The sequence below is a fragment of the Notamacropus eugenii genome, chromosome 1 (genome assembly GCF_028372415.1).
Source record: "Notamacropus eugenii isolate mMacEug1 chromosome 1, mMacEug1.pri_v2, whole genome shotgun sequence".
NCBI lineage: Eukaryota > Metazoa > Chordata > Mammalia > Diprotodontia > Macropodidae > Notamacropus > Notamacropus eugenii.
The window spans coordinates 348,538,689-348,562,220 of NC_092872.1; the positions used below are offsets into that span (position 1 = coordinate 348,538,689).

General features: G+C 39.6%; 1 protein-coding gene across 2 annotated transcripts in view; it reads right to left on the reverse strand.

Annotated features, from left to right (window-relative positions):
* The window catches only part of ASPG (asparaginase), a 121,085-nt gene extending 107,857 nt beyond the window's left edge, over positions 1-13,228 (reverse strand). Inside the window, exon 1 of one of the 2 annotated variants that reach the window (XM_072630071.1) lies at positions 12,884-13,228. In XM_072630071.1, coding sequence (XP_072486172.1) covers positions 12,884-12,965 — 82 coding nt within the window. In that variant the 5' untranslated portion in view covers positions 12,966-13,228. The remainder of the gene's footprint in view (positions 1-12,883) is intronic. The other variant, XM_072630070.1, reaches the window with a different exon arrangement.
* Between the last annotated feature and the right edge of the window lie 10,304 nt (positions 13,229-23,532).

A 23,532-nucleotide genomic window follows, 5' to 3' on the forward strand; every position in this document is an offset into this window, starting at 1 on the left:
TGCTGCTACAAAAGTTGGGGAGTGTATGGGGATTTGCTTCTTAGCAATGGTTTCCCTGGGGTATAAGCTCAGTATAAGCTAGGGCCTCTGGTTCAATCAATATATCAATAAACATGCATTAAGCCCTTACAACGGACGGATGGACGGACAGACAGACAGACAGAGACAGATAGATAGATAGATAGATAGATAGATAGATAGATAGATAGATAGATAGATAGATAGATATGCCAGGCACTGTGCTAACTGCTAGGGATAGAAAGGCCAGGACTTCAATTCAGGTTTTCTTACCCCAGTTCCAACAATCTCTCCATTATACTACCTTATCCTTTAAGCAATTCTCCCCACCACTAATCTTTCCAGAACAAGCAGTCCCTTTAATGAAATGCATTTCTAATGGGAATTCAGGCAATGTGACATGGAGAAGTGAAACACATCAAGTTAACGTGAGGAGACAGTCTCAAACAAGAGAATGTGTACGTATCATTTGGTACATTGGCATGCCCTTCTCTCCCCAGCTCTCCTATGCTGATCCTTTTTCCAATTTCTTTCCTTCCTCTATTTGTGAACCTGTCTATTCTCCAAAAGCCTAGTCTTTGTTTACAATCCAGGTTCCAAGACCATGAGGTAAGTGAGCAGGAAGTAGTCATGGGAATGGAGGGTGATATGGTCATTTATAGTTATGGATTATTCCAAACAAATGTTCATAAATTGGGGGTTCCCTGAACTCACACTCTAAGGGTATTCATCATTTTGCAAAAAGGTTCCCTACAGCCTTGCTTCCAGAGATGGGAAGGGAACAAGCAGAATATTCCATAAACATGGCATACATGTTCACCTCATTTCAATGAAAGGTCAATCTAGAGCTAGCAAGAGCCTCAGAGACCATCTGTCTAATCCAATCTCCTCATTTTTAGAGATGAGGAAACTACAGTCCAAGGGAGATCAAGCACGTATCCAGGGTCACACACGTAGTAAGTGTGGGGTAGACTCTCCTGTTGAATCATGGCCCACCTTCTTCACAAAACCTTCTAAAGTTCAACTGTCTCACTAGGTTAAAAATCTTCAAGTTTCCCTAAAGCATTTTTGTCTAGATCTAGCTTTTGCCCATTTCTTCCTTATTTGTCACACCCACCAAGCTATCTTGTAAGTTCCTTGAAAATAGGGAGAGTATCACTATTTTTCTGTGCCTAGTTCAGTGCCCTACATGCTGTAGAGGTTTAACAGATGTGTGTTGAGTTGCACTGAAGGAATTGGTGGTGTTCTTGGGACTATGTACAAAAGGACAGCTATTTTCAAGTACATAAAGAGTGGTTATATGGAAGAAAGGGGTGTGTGGGATGCTTAGGGAGGACTAGCACCTCTGGGGTGAGGGCTTGCCAAATCCTTTTCAGGGCTGCTCATCCACCTTTGGTGTCCACCTGTCACCTAATTCTCACCTGTGGCTCCAAGAAGCTGTAGCATATACAGCAGACATATCCCAGTAAACCATCTTGGTAGATGGGTTAAACCATATTGAGGGTAACTAGTGAGCCACAAACCCATCAGTGAGTTAGCGGGTGTCTACCTCAAGCATATGAAGACTTTCCCCCATGGAATGGGCAGATGAGAACAATTTGTTCCAGCAGCCATGAAGACAGTTGAAGTGGGTTCTGTGGAGAGTGCAGAGGTTGGTCAGACATTGAGGAGACCAAGGTCATCACTGCATCACAGAACATCATCAGTCATCCTGACTTCTATCTTGCCATGGGACTTAGATGACTTAGGAAAAGAAAGCAAGGCTGACAACTCTGTGCAAATCTGTCTCACTTAAATCCAATTCACACACAAGTTAAGATAACAACCTATGATGTCACTGCTGTTCTAGAAAAACAAAAGAAAAACAACAATATGGAGTATTCAACTTGTTCAGTCTCAGCACGAAAAACCAGGAACAATGAATAGCAGTTGCCAGGAGATGGATTTTGTTTGACTATAAGGAAAAACTTTTCAACTCTTGCAAGTCTTCCAACAATGAAATGGATTGCCTCAGAAAGAAGTTATAGGTATTAAAAACAAGTAAAAAAAGACCATCTTGGAAGACTATGTTCAGATGAGAAGTTGGACTACATGGCTTCTGAAGTCTCTTCCAACTCTGAAATTTTCATGAACAGATGAGTTCTCCCATTTATTTAACGTGAATATTTGTTATGTTTATTTCTATTTATTTCATTTATTTATTTATGTTAAATTTATGTTAAAATGTTAAAAAATTGTTTAACATAAAATTAGGTTTTATGAAAATTCAGTTTACACACAACCTTTCAGGAACATATCTAAAAGATGTAGTCTTATCAACTAGGGTTACACCCTCTTTGTAAAAGCTTCAGTTGTCATTTGTCCTTTGTTCTCAAAGAGGCCCAGGACATCAGGGAGGTGATGCCATGACATGCAAGTGAATTGGATTTAAGTGAGGGAGGACTGTGCAAAGACAACAGCCTCACTTTCTCCTCCAAAGTCATCTGGGCCCAATGGCCAAATATAGATCAGGGCAAGTGGAGATGACTTTGGATGCAATGGGAGACCCTGACCTTTTTAAGCTAAGATCTACCCCAGGTCTCAGTATGTCTGAGGCAACTTCCCTTCAGTGATTTAGGCTAGGTAAGAAGTGAGGCAGAGAATGGCCACTTTACCTAGTCAAAAAACAAAAAACAACCAATCAGTCAGGGAGGGAAAGACTCTCAGGATTTCTGGTTAAAACAGAAACAATTGCTATTTACATTCACTCTCAACCAATCAGGGTCCAAACAATGACCAAGTGGGACTTGGCCTGGGACCTATTGTTGGCCAATCTAAGAAAATAAGACCTGAGCAGAGATTTTAAGGGCTGGAGAGTATAAAGGATTACAAATTTATAGCTCTAGAGTTGGAAGGGACCTTAGAGATCAATGAGTCCAACTCCTTCATATTATAGATGAGGAAACTGAGAGCCAAAAGGTTAAGTAATTTGTCTAAAGTCACACAGCTTGTAAGTGTGTGAGGCCAAATCTGAACTCGGATTTCCTAACTTTTTATTCTTTAAGTGTAATACTTTACCAATTAGTCCCACCTCAACCATGATGTTTTTCTTGATGAGGTTTACTGGCAACAGGCCAAGATTTGAAGCTAGAGGTCCCAGGTTTGCTACCAACTTTTAATATGTAAGGAGGCTCTGATCCATACAAAGATCACCTGGGGCAATTTCTGCCCACTAGGAGAGGGGAGCTCAATTCCTAGAGAATCAGGAGGTTGTGTAGCTGTAGCTGAGTCCAGTGTGCTAACTGTGTGTCGAAGGGACAGCTCTTTGATTAGCTAAGAACGCATTCCAAAAGGCCTGTCAGCTTAAGCTATTTCCTCTGCAGCATTTGTTTTTGACCTCATTCAGTGATTCCTTCAGTCATGGCAACTGGTGAGAGACAATCCTGAAAGAGGAGAATGTGCTTTTCTGTTCTGGGTGAAAAAGGGGCATCTCCATAGTCTAGAAGGTGCAGAGAGTACTAAGGCATTCCAACAATTCTCAAGTATAGGTTTCAGAACCAAAGTACTAGTGATGGCCCAAGAAGCAAGGAGTGACCTTGGTGACCCCAGACCAGAAGTAGCTGAGATGTAGGCTCATCTAGCAATCATGTGACATCAGGACATGAACTCAGTTTGATGAAGACAAATTGAGCCTACCCTCACTGAAGATGAAGGTGGCCGGGAGAAACATGCCCTCAGAGTGTTGGAGGGCAAATGCTGGTAATCTGTTTTTGCTAAACCTTTAAAGAAAATATTCTTTTGTAAAAGGAAATCTATGCAAGGTGGTCAAACAACTGGGGTGGTAGTAACTGGCCCCTGATGGGAGGAGGGCACAGCTCATGGGGGCTCAAGCCAATGTCTGGATGGACTTCTGAAACTTAGTAGCTGTGGGACCTAGGTCAAGTCACTATACACTTGAGCCTCAACTTCTGCAACTATAAAATGGAATTAATAAAATTTGCATTACATAGTTCAGTGGGGTATGAGAAACAGGACAAAAACAAAATTAAAACTCCTCTTGGGTATCCAAAAGGAGACACCTCAACTTCTCAAGGTACTCTCGGACCCTGACAAGTAGATGTGTCAGCCTGGCTCTACCAGGAGAGGGGACCAGAGCAATACCTCTCTACTTATGCAAGTAACTTACTTACTCAGTTTTCATTGGCTATATTGACTGTGCTCTTAAAATCCTTCCACCTCAAAATCCTATCCTGTGACTCCCCCATTCCACAAAGGATCAACCTGAAAGGAAAACATTACTCTAGGTTTCTAAGTACAGTGATTCTTGTACCCCATCCTCCCAGGTCATAGTCCAAATCTGACTGGGAGAAGGGTACACACCTCCCACATACCCCCAGGACTCCACAGTGTCTGGGGGCAGATAGGTATAGAAAAGAACATTTAACTATTAACTGGCTGTTTCCTAGAAAGCAGCAAACTCAGAATAGAGTTTGAGGCAAAGAGATACAGGTAATTTCCTATGAGAAATTAGTCACAGGGTGGGTCATAGGCAGGAACACAGAACTCTAGATACAGAACTGAGGTTTCCAGAGCTACAGTGTAACACTTGGCAACCATATGATAATACACTTTCTGTGTGGTTCTGCTTTCTAACATGGCACAGTGGGAAAAGCACCAAATTTGGGGGTCTCAAGGTCTGAGTTCAAAATCCCAGATCTACCACTTCCTATGGGTATGACATTGGGTAAGTCTTCTAACTCTTAGCCTCAGTGTTTTCATCTGTAAAATGAAGGGCATGGAATGAATGGCCTCTAAGGTCCTTTCCAACTTTAGAGATATGATCCTAATAATAGTCATCTCCCACATGGTTGTGGTGGGAACCAAATAAAATCATGGAGATAATTCCCAGCTTTCATCCCTGAAGGCCCTCCATTCACCAATATGGACAATCCTTATCCATTTTAAGTTTTCCTAATATGGAAATGTCCTATATCATTGCATATGTGTAATGTATATATGATGGCTTACTGTCTCAGGGAGAGGGGGAGGAAGGGGTAGAGTTTGGAATTCAAAACTTTAAAAAAAACAAATGCTAAAAAATTGTTTTAATATGTAATTAGAGGAGTGTGTGTGTATGTGTGTGTGTGTGTGTGTGTGTGTGTATAAAATAGTTTTCCCACACTACTGTCTGATTTTTTTTTTAAATCCATTCTCTTGTAGCCATCCCTCTGGTTTTAGGTCTCTCTGCATTTAGCCAGGCCAGCCCTGAGATGACAATCTCCTATAACAACCCTGTGAAACAGGTGTTATGATTAACCTCATTTTACAGTTGAGGAAACTAAGGCTGATTTGCCCAGCTAGTAGCTATCTGAGGCTTTCTGCCTTGGTGGGACCTGCCAAGCATAGGAGCTTGAGACCAATCAAGGCCCACCCCCACCCCAACCTTGGAGACAATATCCTTGTGATCCTAGGGAAGGTAACTCTGGGAACCATTTTAGGCAGGGTGGTGAGCAGCTGAGGGTGGCCTTCTTGGAGATTATCATCTCAGATCACACAGGGAGCCACTTAACCACCACTCTGAATGATGCCAACCCCAGCTGAATCAAAATCACAAAATCTGAGAGTTGGAAAGGAATCACAAGACCACCTGAAGCAGACAACAGTGCTACAATATACCCAATAGCTCTGCTCATGAATCTTCCAGTGAGAGGGAATCCACTCCTTCTGGACAGTCCCTTCTACTTGTAGACCATCAAAATTGTTAGTAACTTGTTAACACAGGGTTGAAAATGGTCTTATCTAACTTCTTTCCCTGACTTCTGCCTTCTGGGGCCAAGCAGAATAAACTTGTTCCTCTTCCACATAAGACAGTGATCATATGCCCTCCCATACCAAATCTTCTCCAATACAGATGACACATCTTATTACTCCTAACCAATCACTCTATTCATTGCCCTTCAGTCCAATCCCCATTCTCATCAACCTGATTTGGGTTCTCTCTAGCTTATCAGTGAGTTCCCTAAACTAGGGTCCTAGAAATACCTCCATGGGATCTGAGTAGAGCAAAAGTCATCTCCCTAGTTCTGAACACAGTGTTTCTCTTAACAATGTCTAAGACTGTATTAGTTTACCATGTTAACCATGTTACACTGTTGAATCACATTGAACTTGCATTCCACTAAAACCCATAGATCTTTTTCATATAAACTTAGCCTTTAGCATTTTCTTAAATTGTGTCTAATTTTGAATCAACTGGTAACCACTTCACTTGTCTCAGAAAAGGAAAGGGTATCAGTGGAGACCAGTCACCACTGGCAGCATATTGTAGTAGCAGCAATAGTAACTAAGATAGATAGAGAGATATAGATAGATGGATGGATGGATGGATGGATGGATGGATGGATGGATGGATGGATGGATGGATAGATGATAGACAGACAGAGATAGATAGATAGATAGATAGATAGATAGATAGATAGATAGATAGATAGATAGATAGATAGACAGATAGATAGAACTTTTTAGGTGGACAGAGCACAAAATACTGAACAACTGCCAATCTTGTAGGGTATCTATGCAGAAAAGTTTGCCCCATGGTTGGGTCACACAGCTAATATCAAGAGGTGGGATTTCAACCTGGTTCTCTTCTGACTTCAAATCTAGCACAGTTTGTATACATTACTCCTGAGCTGCCTAGTGCTGTGTGCAAACTGCTGGACTTGGGTCAGGATACCTGACTCTAAACTTACTAGTTGTATGACCCTGGGCAAGTTTCTGTGTCTAAGCCTCAGTTTCTCCATAAATAAAATAGAATTAATATAATTTGCACTATATGCCTCACTAAGATATGAGAATAAAATATAAAACATAAAATTAAAACTCATTTGCATGAATGAAATCAATGAAGACAGAATTAGAAGAGAAATGGCACAGTGTGGATGAAAGGTGGGGCGGGGGAAATACAGGGTGTTGCAAAATTCTTAATGCAGTTTTAAGACATTAAAGCTTGTAAGACATTTGGAACACCCTTACTTTGCTTTGAACATTACTGATAAAATATTAAGTCAATATTTCTCCAGTCTAAAGTTCTTTCTAAACTTACTTAAAAGAAGGAAACTCCACCACTCCTCAAATCAAACTTCTCAGGAAACAATATCCTTTACTAAAATCCTTTCTTAAGTCCTTTCTTTCAGAAAGTGTGTAAAAGGTCAAGAATGAAAGCTGCAGGATTAAGAGAGGTAACCAAAGAGAGGACAAGAAACATCTCTAAATTAGTTAAAATCTGGCCTTCCGACTTATATGACCTGATGCTGAGTGAAAGGAGCAGAACCAGGAGAACTTTATGCACAGCAACAACCACAGTGTGTGAGAGTTTTTTCTGGTAGACTTAGATTTTTGTAATAACACAAGAACTTCTGAAAAAAAAAAAAATCCCAATGGTGGACCTCAAGGCAAAATGCCTTCCACACTCAGAGAGAGAAATATGGAAGTCACTCACATAATGTAGCAGATCATGTTTGTGTATGTGTATCTGTTTGTGTATCATGTTCTGATTTGTTATACGGATTCTTTCATTTATCTTAGTCTGACTACATAGCATGACTATAGTGAAAATATACTCAATAGGAAAGTATATGTAGAATCTATACAGAATTGTATGCAGTTGTGGGGAGGGAGGGAGGTAGTGGGGGGTGGGTGGGGAGGGATAAAATCGCAATTGTATGGCAGTGATTGTTAAACATTAAAAAAATAAAAAAATTAATTAAAAAAAAAAAATCTGGCCTTCCCCATCTAGAGCTAAGAATTATGGGTCTCCCAAGGGCAGTGCCCTCTTTCCACACTTCCTGAAGGGATGAGGAGGAGGTCTCTTCGATTATTACAGTGGAGCCCTGGACAGTAGTGGTCAAAGAAGCAATTGAATAGTTTTAGGAGACTGAGTGATGGAATATAATGTTAAACCAAAACTGGATTTTATTATATTGTGGCCTTCCTTGTTCAAGATTCCTATAAATGTTGCTTCAAATTGTCTTGTGTTAAGTAAATGTCTGATGGCATGAGTGAACTCTGTGAGAAGTTGATCAGGGAGATCATCCTAAACTAGGGAAATGGTGATGGACTAAAGGTAATAAGCAAACACTCTTATCTTTGTCTCACTTTTTATGCCTCTCACCGAGAAATGCTTGGAGAAATTAAGTTTTAAAAATTTTTTGTGGCTAACATGTGCCTAAAACACAGAGTAGCATACTAATTATAATTTGTATGAACTGACAATAAAATTGAAATAAGCAGAAGAGGAACAGGTGAATAATGTACACAATGACTGTAGCAAGACAAATGAAATAAAGTCACTAAAAAGAGGTTGAACATCATTAGAAAATGAATAAAGATCCAGGAGAAGAAACACTGAAACATAATTCCTGTCCCTCATAGCAGAGAGGTAGAAGACCCCTAGGATGGACTGTCATTGACAGACATGGTACAGGATATTTTCATTTAATTGTTTATTGTATCATAAGAGAGGGTTCATTCTGGAGGGGGTAAGAAATGATTAACATAAATAAGGATCCATAAAACCATTTTTTTTAAAAAGAATCAAACGAGATAAGGCATCTTATAGACCATAAAGTGTTATATAGAAAGGTTAGTTATGTTTCTTCTGTTGCATACAGGAAACATTCTTTTCAGAGTGGCTTCTCCACCTTCCCACTTCCAGCCCAGTTCTCTGAACTTTGGAAGAAGAGTACTGGGGCTGACCCTCCCACCCTAGGAATGACTCTGTTTGCCCAGTGAAAGCAAGAGTTATTTCAACAGTGACATCCCAAACAAGTTTGCTGTGATCTAATCGATGCCTTCACAGAACATAATAACCTAGTTAATTATTAATGCGTCAAGCTAGGTGAGACTCCTAGGACTCAAAGGACCTCAGAGGTCAGCTAGTCTACCTTCTATATTGGACAAAAGATGCTGAAGCCCAAAGTGACTTGCCCAAGGTCACACAGCAACTCAGTGCCAGAGGCACTAATGATAACAGTCAAAGGTGATAATAATTCTCACTTCAAGTTTCTCAAAGTTTAAAAAAAGCACTTTTCCTTTCAAAAAAATCCCTGTGGGATAGTAGTAATATTTATCATTCCTAGACTGGGGATACTTGAACTGGAGTCCATAAACTTTTTTTAAAAATATTTTTCATTTCTGTATTTCAGTAGAATTGATTTCTTCAGATCTTATATCTCTTATTTTATGTATTTGAAAACATTCTTCTGAGAAGGGGGCCTTCACCAGATTACCAGAGGGGTCCATGTCTCCCTGCCCTAAAGAATCAGAAAGGTGATTTACTCATCCAGGACAGCACAGCTAGGAAATAAGTCTCCAGTCTCCAAACTGAATCCTTCTTTTATTACACTGGAGCTGTCCAAACATGAAGACTTCTCTCAATATACACAAGACCAACAGTCTCACCAAAGCCAAAGAATACACCTTTCCCCAGCTGGGGAAGAGCAAGGGAAGAGGGAGAGGAGGTCCAGAGGTCCAGGACACTGTTGAACTCTGCTTTGCCTGCCATAAATTAGGCCTCAGAGCTAAGAAGCAAGGGGAAGACCTAGAGGAATCAACTAACAGTGATCCCTTCCCCAAAGTCTCCACCATCATTCAGAAGCCCTCACTAGAAAGTTAATGTGAACAGCAGGTGAGCCTGGGCAGGACAAACACTCCCTGCCCAGTTTATATTCATATTCCAATGAACCAGTGAGCCAGACAACCTGGGGTCTTCCTTCTCACACTCCTTAGAATGTAAAATACTAAATAGTAACTGTTTCTCTTTTACTCAGGATCCCAGAGGGTCTTCCACTCCCAGTTTGATTTTTTTTTAAAGGGGCCATCCCTTGAATAACTACTTAAAGAGGCTTATTCATTGAATGGGTGTATCTCACTCAAAGTGAGAATCTGATAAGACCTTAGCCTAAAATGGCATTCTGGTCCATCTCCAGTTGTACTGATGAATATCAGGCCACCAGACCCAGATGGCTCAGGAGGAGAAAGTGAGATTGGTGAACTTGCACAGCCCTCTCTCCCTCAAATCAAAGTCAACTGCAAGTCATGTCATCATCTTGATGGCATGGTCCTCTTCAAGAACAAAGTACAAACATAACCAACAAGAACCTTAGAATCCTCAGTTTCCTTCCAAGGGCAGTCCAAGCATCACCTCCTACTTGCCTTTCCTATTTGCCTTCCCCCAGAAATTACCTAGTGCTTATTTTCTATAGACTTATATGTGTACATGTTGCTATCTCCAATAGAATGTAAGCTTCCCAAAGGTCAGGCACTGTTTCATTTGACTTTAAGTCCCCAGCATGGACCATAGATCCTGGAATGTAATAAAGGTTTATTAATTGATTCTAGTGGAGGTATGGTTTAATAGACACAATACTGGATTTGAGCCTGGAGTCTTAAGAATTACTAACTAAACTCTGCCTCAAAAAGTAGCTATGAGGATAATAGAGAATAGGAAAGGAAAGAAACAAGTGCCTACCACTTTGCTAAGTGACTTACAAATATGTTGTCATTTGATCTTCACAACAACCCTGGGAGGTAGCCCCTGTTAATCATCCCTGCTTTACAGTTGAGGAAAACAAAGCAGAAATAACTCGATCAAGGTCAAACAGCTAGTATCTGAGGCCAAATTTGAACTCAGGTCTTCCTGACTCCAGGACTGTCGCTCTACTCACTGTGCCATCTAGATAATATTATTACCGACCAATCATTTCTATACCATTCTCTTAGACAGTTATCTGTGCCATTGAGAGGTTAAGTTGCTTGCCCATAGACACACAGACAGTGTATATCAGGCAGAATTTGAACCTTCCTGGCAAGAGTGGTTTTCTATGTATGCATTATGTTGTTTTGGCCCTTCTGGAAGGGTCCCTAAATATGCTGAGTCAAACACTTTCCAGTAACAGAGTAAGAAATCAAGGATCAAAGAATGGAAAGGACTTAACCAAGGTCACACAGTAAGTTATTGACAGAGTTGAGATTAGAATCCCAGGCTGGGAAAAATCTTTCCGACAGATGAAAATGTAGTCCTATAAACTGGTTAAACCCTACCTTTGTGAGGGTATTTCAACTGTTTTGGGGGAGTGATTTAGCTGACAAGTAAGCACTTCCCTAGAAAAAGGGTGAGAAACTCACCCATGAAGTTCATCCACAACAGATAAAGAGTTTATTTGGTTCAAGTTTACGTAAGAAAGAAAACTGCTTACCTAATGTTTCCATTGCCTTTGTGGTTATGACAGCCCCAAATTACTCATGCTCCATGAGACTGCTTGGTTCTTGATTCTGTATCACTGTCTAATGTTTTCTACATAGTCATGGCATGTGTGTGTGTATACACACACATACATACACATATATATACACACACATATACCTATATACATATGTTAAGTTATATAAATATAGTTATAGCACTTAAAGAAGACTCAAAAGAGTTTCTCTCTAACTCATTCTTTATTCATGTGCCAAAGTGATCTTCCACTGTGTAAAGTGGTTCCCTAACACCTCCAGGATAAAATAGAATATCCTGTCCTGTTTGGCATTCAAAGTCCTTTCAGACCTACCCCACCACCCAGTCTCCTTACATTTTGCACCTCCCCACATACTTTGATCTGACACCAGCACCCTTGCTGTTCTACAAACAAGACATTCCATCTCTTGGCTCCAGGCATTTTACTGTCCCCCATACTAGGAACGCTCTTCCTGCTCTCCCTCCTTTCTACCTCCTGGTTTCTTCAGGTCCCAGATGAATCCCACCTTCGATAGGAAGCCTTTCCCAATCTCTCTTAATTCTAGTGCCTTCTCCTGTTAATTATTTCCTATTTATCCTGTATAAAGTTCACTTGTATGTATTTGTCTGCATATTGTCTCTCCCATTAGATAGTGAGCTTCTCAGGGCTGGGATTGTCTTTTCCTTTTCTTCATTTTGCCAGGGCTTAGCACGGTGCCTGGCACATCATAGGCATCCATCAATGTTTACTGACTTCCTGATTTTAGCCTTGCCTCAACTGTCAATGACAAGTGAAGACCACAGACATTTAGTGTTGTCAGAGGTTAGAGATCAGTGTGGGCTCTGGGTCCTAGAGGAATGCTTCCTAGCCTTGAGCAGGCTGAGAGTGTTGAATCTGGAGTCACAGAAGGTGGATCCTGGATCTGTTCCTTGTACCTGTGCATGTCCTCCTCAGGCAAGTCACTTCACTTCTCTTGGGCCTTCGGGTCCTACATCTATAGTTTCTACAATGCCCTCTAGGCTCCACATACACGATCCTGTGGTGAGATGGCAGCTGGCACTGAAGGATGAACTGAAATCATCCAGTTAGGGAAGTGGGGGAGGGGGAGTGTGAATACAAGGAAAGGGGAAAAAGCTGGGAAAGTCTGCGATTACTTGCCCAAGCAAACCTCACAAACCAGGTCACAGAAGGTTAATGTCAGAAAAGGTTAAAGCCAGAAAGGGTTAAAGTCAGAGGCCTCACTTTTCTAGATGAGGAAACTGAAGCGGAGCCTGGAAGAAACTTACTCAATGAAGGCTCTACTCCCTGGGTTACAGCAGGCAGTCCCCCAGAGCGCCCAGCCCAGAGGGCACTGTCCTGAGCAGGGAGGCCACCGGCACTCACATCCCGGCCGGTGCCAAAGGAGGTGAGCCTCCAGCGGGAGTGACTGTCCCGTGGGAACCGGAGGGAGAAGAGCACGGCACGGCCTGCACCTGCATCCCCGCTCCGGGAAGACTTTAAGGACTCGCCGATCCGGAGGATGGGGGATGGGAGAGTGGGCAGAAGGAACTCGGCAGTGGCACAACACGCACACTCACTCCCGTTCCGGACCACCCTCCCGCACTCACCGCCCTCCCGGCTCCGCATGCCGATGGTGCCGCCGGTGTAGATGGCCAACAGCCTCCGCACGGAATCCCCCGATAGCGCCATGGCCAGCCTGGTCCTCTAGTGCCCGAGTCCTAGGAGGGGCTGGGGAAAATACCCCCTAAGGGTGCCCGCCTCCGCCCCGCCCCCATTCCCCAGGGCCAGATAGGCTGCATCCTCCTCCCATCCAGGATAGAAATAGAGGGTGAAACAGGGAGGCTCCTGCCCACTCCTCCCACCGGCTGGGGAGAGAGGGCTGACCAGGGAACTAGTTCTACGTTCTTTTTCCACTAGGAAGGCCCAGTTCTGCTCGCAGCCACCCCGGACCCCAGTCTCCCTTCCCTCCCTCCCAGAAAGCGGGACACAAACAAAGGAAGACGGTATTTAGCATCAGGTGGTCAAATTCTGAAATTGTCGCTTACCCTCTCCCACCCCCATTCCGAGACCCCGGGCGAGGCGCTTAGGCTCGAGGCTAAGGAGGCTCCTTACGGAAGAAATGCTAGGCTGGGCTAGACAGCGCTGAGGAACAGTCTAACGAACTGGCAGTTCTCACCACGTGGTTGTTATAGAATACATTGTATCCCTAGTGCTGCTTACTTAACTGCATACAAGTCTTCTCAGGATTCTCTGAAACGACCCCTTTCCTCATCTCTTAAAGCACAATTGTATTCTAGTAGTTCACACACCACACATTCAGCCATTCCCCAAGTGATGAGGAGCCCCTCAGTTTCCACTTCTTTGGCACCACCACCAGAAATCGCTCTAAATATTCACGTTCATATACGACTTCCTCTTTCTTTGATGTCTTTAGGTACACGGAGCAGATCCGGGATCCACCTTCTGTCATTCCAAATTCAGTACTTTCAGCCTGCTCAAGACTACGCAAGGGGCAAAGCATTTCTTTAGCGTCCAGAACCCACACTGATCTCTAAGCTCTAACTATACTATAGCTGGATCAAAGGGCAGCAGCTTTTTACCAAAGCAATTCTAACCAGACCTGCTTCTCCGACCTAATTCGGAGTAGGGACCAAGGAGTTCAAAGACCCATTTTGGGAATGATACTGAAAGAGGACATATGAAGGGACTGATCAATATTCTGCCTATGACAGGTGGACAAGATAGACAAAATAATGCTGGGTGCACTAGACAGTGTCTGCTATTTGTCTTCCAGAAGATGAAATTCATGGGCCTGGAATCAGGAAACTGGAGTGATAGAGAGGGGTGGTCAGGAACATGAGCTACCCAACCCGCTGAGAAATTAATCCTTGGCCCGGAAACCCTTCTTATATCCATTCGACCTTAACTTATAAAGAAATGGCAGTGAAAATTAAAGATGCAGATAGATTGTCCTTCTGTGCTGAATAGCAGATCCGTGTCCAAGGTCGTCTTCAAAACCTTTCCAAGTATCCACCATTAGCCTGCAGCACATGTCAATTGGCTTTATGATAACTTAGATAAGTATTCCTGTAATCAGAACGTCAAACAATAGTAAACTGCAGTCCCAGTCTTATATAGCAAATAAATATTGGCTGGTATCCCTCAGATAAAATACTTCCTCACACTTTAAACCATCTGAAACTGACACAAAAGTATCCAGAACAACTATCTAGGAGCAAGAGGGGTTTGGATAACCCATATTTATTCCCAAATCTTATCTACCTTTCATAGTTTCAAACAGAACTTAATTTATCTTTCCAAATCTCTCAGTCCTATTATCCAAATTAGTCCATTTGCTTTTACATTTTAACCATAAGACAAGATAGCTCACAAGTTATTACTTTTTACTAGAAAAACTGTACTGGAATACTATTCCAGCTTAAACAAAGCAAAGAGGTTATGACTAAATTTATAGTTTGATGGAATTACGTCTTTGTTTCACAAGTTGTTATTCTTCCCTAATTATACTCATTCTGGAAGAATGAGATACTTCAGGAATTAAATCTTTTACATAATAAATTCAAACGCAAACTTTTACTCTAACTTAGGCCATAGAATGACTACATATTCAGATCAAAACAGCTTAATTTAACAGTATATTATTTTGAAGCTTTAGTAGGCCTTCTAAGAATCACACATGATTTTTCAAAACATTTCTTCTAAAAGTATTTCCCTTCTTTAAAAACAGTTTAAAATTTACTCTAATGTTCACTAAACTCTTATGAAGAAAATTAGTAGGAAACTTTTAAAATGCTTAAAACTGGAATTAAAGCTGAGTTGTTACAAAAATGTTCTTAAGTAATATGAATTTCCAAAGTATTATAACAAACTGAATTCTTAATTATTACAGTATTCTTCGATATGAGACTGACTCACAGAAAAACACTGTTGCTTTTAAAATCCTTTTAAACAATGGGAACATCTTAAGATAAGTCTTAAGTAGTTTACATAAACTTCTGCCCATGTTCTAATTTCAGATAAAAATAATATTAGATTTCCCAGTAAGATTACACAAAAGGCTCACATGTTTTGCTGGTCACTGACCACAGAAATTTCCTATAGAAGGAAAAAGCAGGGACATGTGACATATTTGGTATCAAATATGACAGGATAAAACATCCTTTACTCTGTTTTAATTCAGATAAGAGTGAAGAAGAGTTGAAGAAAGCTTCCTTAGGAAGGTAGGATTTTAGTTGGGATTTAAAGGAAGCCAGGGAGGCCTGTAGGAAGAAGAGGAAAAGAGAGAATTCCAGGAATGAGTGATAGCAAGAGAAAATACCCAGAGCTGAGAGAGTGTATTGTTTGTGCAAAAACCTGGAGACCAGAGTCACTGGATTGGAGAGCATATGATAGGGAGTAAGGCATAAGAAAACTGGAAAGTGTCTAAGAAAGGCAAATATTCCGGAGTTAAGGTGCACACTTTATACACCCTGTCAACAGGGATGGATATCACTCCATCATCATTTCACCCCAGGACAGAAGAAATACCTTTTATCAGACCCACTCCCAAGATGTAGGCTATCTAGACAAAAGAATCTGTCTCCACCCAAGCCTGAGTAGAACACAATGGGCTTCTGTTAGATTAAATTAATCAAAAATTCGGGGCGGGGGAGAAATGACCAAGATAAGGAGAGTCTATGCAATCTCATTATCACTTGATGTCCTTCTGTAGAGAAACTGAATTTAAAGTCAGGACTTTGGAAGAAGGGGTCTTGGGGAAGCTCTGAATCTCTAGAACACTGCTGCAGCTAAATCACAGAACTGATGACCCCTCCGCTTGGACAAGCACCAAGAGGCCCAGACACAAAGCCCTGCTGTGAATAGCCTTTTTGTCACTAGACAACCTTGCTTCACAGTTGCTCTTGTGCCTCATCACCATTGCTACACGTTGTTGATTCTTCGCCTAACTACAAATATATAAAATCAAGGTTTAACCCCACTGCCTTGAGTCTCCTACTAGAGGAAGCCCTGATACATGTGTCTAATTTCTCTCCCCCAAAATAATAAAACTTTTTGCTTTTAACTTGTTTGAGCTCCTTGGTATTTTTGGAGTTAACAGTGGTTGCAAAACCTCTGAGACTCTTTGGTCTTTTGTTACTAGAGTTACTAGAGTTTGGGTTATAAATCTAACAGGTATAATTGAGTCAAATGAAACCCAGTGCTTAGCAATGTGTTCATAATTCCAAATAGCTTTCCAAAATGGTTGTGATGGGGTACAGACTCTGGGAACCTCCTTGAACTCTCCCTGAATCTTCTCACTTAATCGGGCTTTTCATAACCAAATCTGTTACCCTTAACCTAGTCTGGCCTTCGATTATCTATTACTTCAGGATTGCCTCATCTGCATCTCACTCCTGCCTTCCATTGTCTGATACCTCCCCATTGCCTTTAATTGTTTCCCACAGACCCTTGATTACATTACTTGTTACCCCAGTCCCATTAGGATCCTCCTTGGACTCCTTCTCAAGATCCTCCCTAAACCCCTTCTCCCATTACCCCAGACTACTAGACCCTCAGATCTCTCCCATAGTCTTTATATATATAAGTTGTGATAATGTTTAATATAAAATTTTGGAATAATCTCTTTGTTCTCTCTGAAGCAAACTCAGAGGGTGCCTCTTCCTATGTCAACAAAGCCAGCCAAGGCTGACTCTACGTTCCTTAGGAGACCTTTAACCTAAAACACTATCTTGAATAATGGGACTTTCCTTTATATCTTATTATCTATAGACATATACTATGTTATGGCATATTAATGGTAAAGAAAATATAGACATCTTAGGTCATAATTTCTATTGAACTTTGTTTACCCTTTCCTATGTCAGTTATCTGTTTAGGGCAGGAAGCCTGCCACTCACTAGTGGTGGGATTTCCTTCCTTGTCACCGAGACATATGTTTACGCAGCCTGGAATCACAAGGCCTGACCAACATTACTTTGTTAATTGTCTTGTCTTACTAAATTTATGATTTGTTCAACTAGGAGAGTTCCTTTCTCGCAGCAAAATGTATATAAGCCAGAAGATTTCTGCACTGGGTAGCCAGAACATTTCTGGCTCCATAATGCATTATGTTACCGTTGTCTTTAATAGGGAATTGATTAATTAATTAATTAAATCATAAAATGTATGCATTTAGCCTGTTGCCTTTTCTTCAACCAAGTTTTCAGGTCAAAAGTTGCATCTCGCCTCCATGAAGGTGCTCAGATTCAATCCATCCCTGAGATTCTGTCTAGTTGAGATTCTATCTGGCCTCACTTGTTAATACAAGCATCACAAACACGAATCTTTAATAAACTTTGTTTTACTTTGACTGAAAGAAGGTTTGAGTCAAATTCATTCAACAGGACTCAGTATGCCGGTATTCTGGGGTCCCAAGAACCCCAAACCTCAACATTGTGGTTCCCTGACCTCAACAGTTACACCCATTCACAGCTCCACCAACAGTATCAATGTGCCTATTTTTTCCTAGTTTCATTTTAGGGTTGGGTTTTTTTTTTTACTGGATTTGACAGTCTGATGGGTATGGGGTAGAACCTCAGAACTGCTTTAATTAGTAATTTGGAGCATTTTTTTCTTATAACTATAGGTATCCTAGATTTCTTTCCTTGATAATGGCTTCATCATGTTCTTAGAGAAATTGAGAATACTTTGGCTTAAAAGGTCCAGGGTCTCCCATTGCATCCTGGGCCATCTCCAGTCATCCTGAAGAATATCTGGACACTGGACCTAGATGGCTCTGGAGGAGAGAGTAAAGCTGGTCACCTTGCACTATCCTCTCTCACTCAAATCAAAGTCAATTGCAAGTCATGTCATCATCTACTTGATGTTATGGTCCTCTTTGAGAATGAAAGACAAACCACACACATATATACACACAGATCATTTATCAACTGGGGTATGGTTCTTATTCCTATAAATTTAAATCACTTCCTTAAATAGTTTAGAAAGGAGATCTTTTTAAAAGAAATTTGCAGCATACTTTCTTCAAGTTAATTGCTTCCTTTCTAATCTAAGTAATATTGGATTATTTGTGCAAAAACTTTAATTCTATGTAGTTAAAATTATCCATTTTATTTTCCATGGTCTTTTCTATCACTTGTTTTGTCGTGAACTGTCTCCATACTTGGATCTAACTTATAATATGACCGTTTATATCTAAGTCATGTATGCATTTGGAGTATATCTTGGTATAAGGTATGAGGTGTTGATTTAAACTAGTGGTGGAGAGCCTTCAGCCTGGAGGCCACATGTGGCCCTCTAGGTCCTCAAGTGAAGCCCTCTGACTGAATCCAAACTTCACAGAACAAATCTCCTTAATTAAAGGATTCAATTCAAACATATTTTTTTTCCATACTACTATCCAGTTTTCTCTGTAGCTTTTATCAAAGTGAGTGCTTACCCCATGAATTAAGGTCTTTGTATTCATTGACTATTACATTACTGCGTTCCTTTGCTTCCATATAGTATGTACCTAATCTTTTCCACTGATCTATCGCCTTATTTTTTAAGAGTTCTATTTTTTAACCAGTACTAAATTGTTTTGATAATTACTGGTTTGTAAGATCTGGTGCTTTGATCACACTTTTTTCATAAACTTCCTTGAGATTCTTGATCTTCTTTATGTCCACATAAATTTTTTTTTCTAGTTCTATAAAATAATCCTTTGATTGGCATGGCTAAAAATAAGTGAATTAATTTAGGCAGTGTTGTCATTTTTATTAAATTGCTTACCCATAAGCAATTAATATTTATCCATCTCTTTAGGTCTGTCTTTATTTCTTCTTTTTTCTCCAGTTACAAATATGTATGATCCACCAAAACATTCATGAACTGGCCATATCCAAAAAAATTATCTTAATCTGCATTCTGAGTTCATCATCTTTTTTAGGAGGTGAATGCCATGTTTCACCATGAGTCCTGTGGAACTGTGATTGTTCTTGTTGAGTCATTCAGTCATGTCTAACTCTTTGTGACCCGATGGACCACAGCACACCAGGTCCTTCTTTCCTCCAATATCTTCCAAAGTCTGTTCAAGCTCATGTTCATTGTTTCAATGACACTCTCTATCTATCTTATCCTCTGCCATCCCCTTTACCTTTTGCCTTCAGTTTTTCCCAGCATCACAGTCTTTTCCAATGAGTCCCATCTTCTCATTATGTGACCAAAGTATTTAAGCTTCAGCTTCAATATTTGACTTCCCAGTGAATAATAGCCTGAATTAATTTCTGTCATTATCAACTGATTTGATCTCCTTGCTGTCCAAGGGACTCTCAAAAATCTACTGCAGCACCACAATTTGAAAGCACTGATTCTGAGGCACTCAGCTTTCCCTATAGTCCCACTCTCATAAGCATACTGGAAAAACCATGGCTTTGACTATGTGAAGCTTTGCCAGTATATGATGCCTCTGCCTCTCAGTATACCGTCCAGATTTGCCATAGCTTTCCTTCCAAAGGAGCAAGTGTCTTTTAATTTCATGGCTGCCACTGCTGTCTGCAGGCAGCTTTGAGCCCAAGAACATACATCTGCCACTATTTCCATTTGTCCTCCCTCCATTTGCCAGGAATTGATGGGACCAGTTGCCAACATCTTAGTTTTTGGTTTTTGTTTTATATTAAGCTTAAAGTCAATCTTCACACTCTCCTCTTTCATTCTCATCAAGAGACTTCCCCATTCTTCTTCATTTTCCACTATCAGGAACGCCTCTAGAATTAGGTTTGCTCACTGTGTTGAACAAAGCTGTGCAGTCTTTATTTAAAAATACAGTCACATATTTAGTCATTTACAGTCATCCCTTCCACATCACAACTTTCCCCATTGCAGTTTCACTGTACTGGAGGTCGGTGTAAGAATTTAAATGGGAATTTGGGGGGAGTTTTACAGAAGTTGCAGATGACACACCAAGACCAACAGACAACAAAGAAAAAGTTGAGAAATTCAGAAACGCATAAAATATATGTAGAGTATTGTTTAATATCAACTCAAATTTTACAATAAAGTACTATTAAACAACCCATAAAAGAGAAAGAAACAATTTAGATTTCTTCTTTCATATGAAAGGAGAGCTAAAAAATTTTACATTGATTTTCCATTTCACAGGGGCACCATATTCCTAACCCCCACAATGTGGAAGGAATAACTGTATAGGAATGTAATTTTAAAAATTAAATAATGAACTTAAACATCATTAATAAACCTAAACATTTCAATATATAAAGAACAAAAAAAAGGATTGTATATGAAACCATGGTTATTACATACATTTTTTAAAGTGCATATCAAATTTAACAAAGTCAGAACAAAATTGCCTTATTTCTGTCCCCTTCTGAATTTTTTTTTTGTTTTTTTCCAACATATAGTCCTTGAGGGGTAAGTCAATTTTATTTTATTTTCAGTTCCAATTTCTCTCCCTCAATCTGCCCCTGCTTCCTCCCATTGAGAAGGCAAGAAATATAAAACTCATTGCAAATATGAAGTCATGCAAAACAAATGTCCACATTAGCTATGTTTTGGGGGAGGGAAAGAAAAAGAGAGAGAGAAAATATGTTTTAATATGAACTCTGAGTCTATCCATTCTCTATATAGAGGTGGAGAACATTTTTCATTAAGACTCCTTTGAAATTGTGGTAGGTCATTGTTTTGATAAGTGTTACTAAGCCTTTCACATTTGATCATCTTTTTAATATTATTCTTACTGTATAGATTGTTCTCCTGGTTCTTCTCACTTCATTTTGCATCAGTTCATATAAATTTTCCCAGGTTTTTCTAAAACTATCTATCCCCTTCATCATTTCCTACAGCATAATAGTATTGCATCACATTCACATCCATTCCCCAAATGATGGGCATCTCCTCATTTTCCAATTCTTTGCCACCACAAAAAGAGCTGCTATAAATATTTTTGTACATTGTTGATCCTTTCTGGGTGAATGGCTATGTACAGTGTAATAGTCCTGGGGGCATAGCTCCAAATTGCTTTCCAGAATGGTTGGACTAGTTCACAGCTCTGCCAACAATGTATTCATGTACCTATTTTCCCATATTCCCTCCAGCATTTGCCATTCTCCTTTTCTGTCATCTTGGTCAATCTGATGGGTATAAACTTCAAGCTGTTTTAATTTACATTTTCTAATTATTTGTCATTAAGAGCACTTTTTCATCTGACTGTTGATAGCTTTGATTTCTTCATCTGAAAACTGCCTGTTCCTGTCCCTTGACTATTTATTTATCAATTGAACAACAGGTCTAATTGAAGTAGTCTAATAAATTTGAATCCATTCCCCATAGGTCTTAGAAATGAGGCTTTTATCAGAGAAATCTGTTGCAAAAAATTTTTCTCTTTATTTACCTGCTTCTTTTCTAATTTTAGATGCTTTTTTATTTTGCTTGTACAAAAACTTTTTAATTTTTTTGTGATCAAAATTGCCCATTTTACTTTCTGGAATCTTGTCTAACTCTTGTTTGATCATGAATACTTCCCCCATCCATAGATATAACAGGTAATTTCTTCTTTGCTCTCTTAATTTGCTTATGATGTCACCTTTTATGTGTAAGTCATATATCCATTTGGAAATCATCTTGGCATATGATGTGAAATATTGGTCTATACTTTGTGCCAAATAGCTTTCCAGTTTTCCCAGGAGTTTTTGTTGAACAGTGAGGTCTAAGCCTAGTAGCTGGAATATTTAGGTTTAACAAAGACAAGGTTACTGTGCTTATTGAACTCCGTACAATCTGTTCCACTGATCAACTTCTCTCTTAACAAGCACCAAATTTTGATGATTGCTGCTATGTAGTATAGCTTGAGATCTGGTTTCACTATACAGTAAACTTTTCACTGAGATGCTTAACCTTTTGTTCCTCCAGATGAATTCTGCAATTTTTCCTAGTTCTACAAAGTAATATTTTGGTAGGTTGGATTTACTACCAAATTAATTCCAAAGTGAATTAATTTAGGTAGTACTGTCATTTTAATTATGTTGGTTTAGCCTACTCATGAGCAATTAATCAGATGTCTTTATATGTGAAAAGAGTGTTCCTGTTTTGGCAAGTAGATTCCCAAATATTTTATATATTCTGTAGTAATTTTAAATGGAATTTCTCTTCCTATTGGATTAAATTGATATTGTACAGAAATGAAAATAACTTGTATAATGGAGATTTATGTTATATGCTGCAACTTTGCTGAAGTTATTATTTCAATTAATTTCAGTTGATTCTCTAAGAGTTCTCTATCACCTGCAAAAAAGGGATAATTTTGTTTCTTCCTTTATTTCTTATGCATACTCCCTCAGTTTCTTTTTCTTATCTTATTGTCAGCATTTCTAGTACAATGTCAAATAGAAGTGCGGACAATGGACATCCTTGTTTCATCCCTGATCTCAATGGTAAGTATGATATTCATCACTGTTACATGTAATGCTAGCCCTGGGTTTATAGATATAAACTACTTATCATATTTAGAAAGGTACATTTAATCCTATGTTTTCTAGTAGTTTGGTTTTTTTTAAAACAAAAATAGGTGTTTATTTTGTAAAAAGCTTTTTCTATATCTATTGATATAACCATATGAATTTTGTTGCTTCTTTTAATATGATCAAATAAATTTATAATTTTCCTAATATTAAATTTACTCTGCCTTCCTGGCATATAGTCACAGTACATAATCTTTATGATATGTTGATGTAACCTCTTTTCCAATGTTTCATTTAAATTTTTTCATCAATATTCCTTGGGATTATTTATAGTTTTCTTCCTCTTTCTCTGTAGCTTAGGTTTCAAGACCCTATTTGTATCATAGAAGGAATTTGATATGTTCTCTTCTTTTGCCTTTTTTGGAATATTGAAATGTTTGTGTTTGCTTACATTTAAATTCATAATGAAAAAGAAAAGTTTAAAAAAATTTTAACATGTCAGCAATTTAGATAGGTCAGCTAGGTGGTCCAATGAATAGAATGCCTCGATAGAATGCTGGGTCTGGAGTCAGGAAGACTCATCTTCATAAGTTCAAATTTGGCTTCAGACACTTACTAGCTATGTGACCCTAGGCAGGTCCCTTAACCCCATTTGCCTCAGTTTCCTCATCTGTGAAATGAACTGAAGAGGGAAATGGCAAATCACTCCAGTATCTTTGCCAAGAAAAACCCAAATGGGGTCAGAACCAGTCACACAAGACTAAAACACCTGAAGAACAACA